Source organism: Arachis ipaensis, chromosome B10 (genome assembly GCF_000816755.2).
Source record: "Arachis ipaensis cultivar K30076 chromosome B10, Araip1.1, whole genome shotgun sequence".
NCBI lineage: Eukaryota > Viridiplantae > Streptophyta > Magnoliopsida > Fabales > Fabaceae > Arachis > Arachis ipaensis.
Window position 1 is genome coordinate 15106596 of NC_029794.2, and position 4400 is coordinate 15110995.

General features: G+C 38.9%; 1 protein-coding gene across 6 annotated transcripts in view; it reads left to right on the forward strand.

Annotated features, from left to right (window-relative positions):
* The window catches only part of LOC107622592 (golgin subfamily B member 1), a 7912-nt gene continuing 3680 nt past the window's right edge, over positions 169 to 4400 (forward strand). The window contains exons 1-5 of one of the 6 annotated variants that reach the window (XM_016324547.2): positions 170 to 543; positions 641 to 784; positions 905 to 1129; positions 1231 to 1967; positions 2010 to 4257. In XM_016324547.2, coding sequence (XP_016180033.1) covers positions 689 to 784; positions 905 to 1129; positions 1231 to 1967; positions 2010 to 4257 — 3306 coding nt within the window. In that variant the 5' untranslated portion in view covers positions 170 to 543; positions 641 to 688. Of the gene's footprint in view, positions 544 to 625; positions 785 to 904; positions 1130 to 1230; positions 4258 to 4400 lie in introns of all 6 variants that reach the window. The other 5 variants (XM_021113671.1, XM_016324544.2, XM_016324545.2 and 2 more) reach the window with 5 other exon arrangements.

Sequence of the window (4400 nt, forward strand, 5' to 3'; positions counted from 1 at the left end):
AGGATAGGAATGGAGTCTCCTAAGTTTGACCAATTAACTCAACACGAAGTGGCGTCTGAGCTCATCGAAACACTGTCGTTTTAAGTATTAAAAACCGCAAACACAGCAAAATAACGTCGTTTGCGTATGAAAAGAGGGAAAGAAAGGTCAACGACGAGTCTCAAAGCGTTGCCATTTATGATTTACCTTTTGCAACATATTCAGGATCTGCAGTGATTACTTAATCCAATTACCCAAACTATAATAACGCCTTCTCGCCTTCCTTGAGAAAAAAAAAAAGGGAAAAAAAAAGAAGAAAAGAAAAGAAAAAGAAAAAGAAAGAAGAATTATTATATATTTCTCCTTTTATTTTATTTTATTTACAATCCAAATTTCGCCCTCATAACAAAACAGCAGAAGTGAATATTATTTTTTCCAGTTTGCTTGGCTCTGAGCCTCGGACTCGGATTCATTAATCACTCTTCCGGAGCCCAAAATCAATAAATCATATCCAATTTCGCATTAGGGTTTTCAAATATAGTTTTTCATTTGTTTTACTCTCAGGTTCGTTTGCTTTGACTTTAGATTTGTATTGGTTCATTATTGAGATTTTGATTCTAGTGCATTTTTGTTGGGGAAAATAAAGAAATTAAAATTGCAGATCCCAATCTTGTTTTGCTGGTAGGCTGTTAGATGCTGAGTGATTGAAATGTCGGAAGCTGATTCGGATTCAGGTTCCAATAACGGGCACGACCATGCACCAAATGGGGATTCTGAATCTACCACTTCGGTTGCAATTAATCAGGTAAATTGGAAATTAGCTGAGCTAAACCGAAAAATGGGTCAATGACAAGTTTTTTATTCTTCAATTCTGAATAAAATGGGTCAATGCCATGTTTTGATCTTTTAATTATTGTGAGTGAAGCAGGGTGGTGCCAATGATGGGGAAGATGGAATGTTTGTTGATTGCTCTGATGAGCTTATCACAATGGATAGTAAGCCAAGTGATAATAGCAACGAAGAAGGCGCTGCTGGGGACAATGATAACGGAGAAGAGGTGAATCAAGTTGTGCATCAAGAGGGTCATTTTGGTGAGTTGGGCTCGGCAGGTGAGGTGGAGCAGCTGCGTCGTTCGCTGGAGCTGCAGCAGGTGTGTTATGATATTTGGACTTGTTTTGGGTAGCTGTGATGAGACTTCGAATTGGTTGATAATTGTCTCTGTGCGTGTTTCTTTCTTTTCGTGTGGTGCAGGAAGAAAGAGAAGCCATTGCACAGGGGGTGATTGATCTTCATTTGCAGCTGAAGGCTTTGAGTTCTCCCAAGTCAGTGCAGTATGAAGGTGAGGATGGAGTTCGCGAGGTGGTGGATGTTCCATTGAAGGAGATGATAAAAGAATCTTTGGAGTTAGTGAAAACTGCTTCGGAGGATTGGCCCAAAGTTTCCAACGATAGTTTGCAAGTTTCAACAGAAGCTCAGCTTGAGAAGGATCATAATATTGAGATTGCATTGGATAAGATGATATCCTCTCTTGGAGCAGTTATTGATCCGTGGCAATTATCAGATCATTCTGTAAGTGGGAAAATAGTTTATATCGAGGAAGGAACTACACTTTTGATTGAGAAGTACAATCAGATTCTTTCTGAAATTTATCAACTCGGGCAATCTTTCTCTGAGGTTGGCTTAGAGCAAGAACATGGGAACATACTTCTTGATGCACGTGGTGGGTTACTGCATTTCAAACGAAAGGAATCAGAATTTGTTGAAAAACTGGCTCATTTAGAAGATGAAAACCGAAAACTTGTTGAAGAGCTTGAGAAGGAAAGGGTGATGATAGGGGAACTAAACTCTGAACTTGGAAATACGAAAGCAGAACTTGAGCAGGAAAAGATTAAATGTGCTAATACCAAAGAGAAGCTAAGTATGGCTGTGACGAAAGGAAAGGCATTGGTACAGCAGCGAGACACTCTAAAGACATCGCTGGCTGAAAAATCCAGTGAGCTGGCTGAAAAATCCAGTGAGCTGGCTGAAAAATCCAGTGAGCTGGAGAAATGTTTAACTGAGTTACAGGAGAAGTCCCTTGCACTAGAAGCTGCTGAATTTATTAAGGAGGAGTTGGCTCGAAGAGATAGTGTGGTTGAATCCCTACAGAACTCATTACTACAAAATAGTACCATTTTTGAACAAGTAGAAGAAATCTTGTCGCATGTAGAACTTGATCGGCATGAAATATCTGATGTGACAGAGAAAGTTAGATGGCTCGTGGATGACAGAAATGTGCTTAAGGATGCTGTTCAGGAGTTACACAAATTGAAAGATACTCTGTCTCTAGTGGACCTACCAGAACATGTCTCATCATCTGATTTGGGATCTCAAATGAATTGGCTGAGGGATTCTTTTCATATGGCTAGGGATGATAATCGTGTTTTGCAGGAAGAAATTTCTAAAATAAATCAAGCATCCTCTAACCATATTGATCGCTTGAGCATTTCGCTTTTGCTGGAATTACAGGAAAAAGATTACCTTCAGTCAGAATTAACTGATTTGAGGTTCAAATACAAGGAGCTTGTTGGCATGAATCATCATCTTTCCTTGGAGAAGGATCAAATGGTGAAGATGTTGGTTGAGCTTTCTGGGGTAAACCTGGAAGATGAAGGGATTGATAAATCCCCTTCTAGCACTACTATGATAATTGATTTATGCTTTCGCAAATTAAAAGAACTGAATGGTCCTGCCTCTGGCACATCTAATATTGATTCTGAGCTGTTTGAAAGGATTCAGAGTTTCTTATATGTTAGGGACCAAGGTTTAATTCTTTATGAGGACATACTGGAAGAAGAGATGGTAATTCGATCTGATTTGAGTAAGCTATCGAATGAGTTGAAAGTGGCGTCCGAGGAAATTACAGCACTTAAAGAAGAAAGGAGCTCTCTAATGAAAGATCTCGAACGATCAGAAGAGAAGTCGTCCATGCTTAGAGATAAGTTGTCCATGGCAGTTAAGAAAGGAAAGGGGTTGGTTCAAGATAGGGACAATCTAAAAGGTCTTATAAATGAAAAGGACTCGGAAATAGAGCAATTGAGGATTGATTTGCAGAAGCAAGAATCTGCAGTTTCAGAATACATGGATCAGATCAATAGATTGTCCAGTGAAGTGCAAAACATCCCGAAGTTACAGGCTGATCTTCTGGAAATGGAAAGGGAAAGGAATCAGTTTGAGCAGCTCTTGACAAAGAGCCAAAACATGTTACAAAGAGTGATGGAATATATTGATGGTATTGCTCTTTCAGTTGATCCAGTCTTTGATGAACCTGTGGAAAAGGTAAAATGGTTTGCTGGTTATGTCAGTGAATGCCAAGATGCTAAAGTACATGCAGAACAAGAGTTGCAAATTGCAAAGGAGGAAGCCACTATACTGGAAACCAAATTAGCAGAAGCCCAAGAAAATATAAAATCCCTTGAACGGGGATTATCTTCATTAGAGGAGAGTGTTTCTCAACTTGCTGAGCAAAAGAAAGAGTTAGAACATGAAAAATCAAGAGTTGGGGTGGAGTTAGAGAAGTTTAAAGAAAATGTTGCTGATGCTTGTAGCACTACTCGGTCACTTGAAGATGCCTTATCGCAGGCAGAAAAAGATATATCTGTTCTTTCCAGTGAAAAGGAGCAGGCTCAAGCTGGTAGAGTTGCTGCAGAGACGGAGTTAGAGAGAGTTAAAGATGAAACAATGCAGAAGACAGCCGAACTAGCAGAGGCCAGCAGGACCATAAAAGATCTGGAAGATAAACTATCTCAGGTTCAGACTAATGTCAATTTATTGACTGAAAAATATAATGCTGATCAAGCTGTCAAGACTGATATGGAAAATGAACTGAAGAAGTTGCAAGATGAAGCTGCGAATCATGCTAGAAAATTGGTAGATGCCTCTGATACTATAAGATCACTGGAAGATGAATTAGTAAAGGCACAAGATAATGTTTCTTCTTTAGAGGATGCAAATAAAATGGCTAAAGAGGAGATATCGTCTCTTGGTTTTAAGTTAAAGTCATGCATGGATGAGTTAGCTGGAAGGAGTGGCAGCTTGGAGAACAAGTCTGTAGAGCTCATTGGAATCATTAGTGATCTTCAGGTGCTTATGAAAAACAATATTCTATTTCCCAGAGTCAAACGATGTTTTGAGAGCAAATTTGAGACCCTGAAGAATATGGATCATGTGCTGAATAAAATAAGAGGTCATATTGTTTCCATGGCTGCTAAGGATCTTGAAGGACACCCTATGAAGGAGGTAATATTGTTTATGTCCTCTTTTACTCTATATTAATTCTTCATGCTGGGAACATTTAATAATCAATACATATCTATGCCACCCGAGTCTTCTGAAAATTAAGAAATATTTATCCATATATAATATTACTGGAAAATTTAATG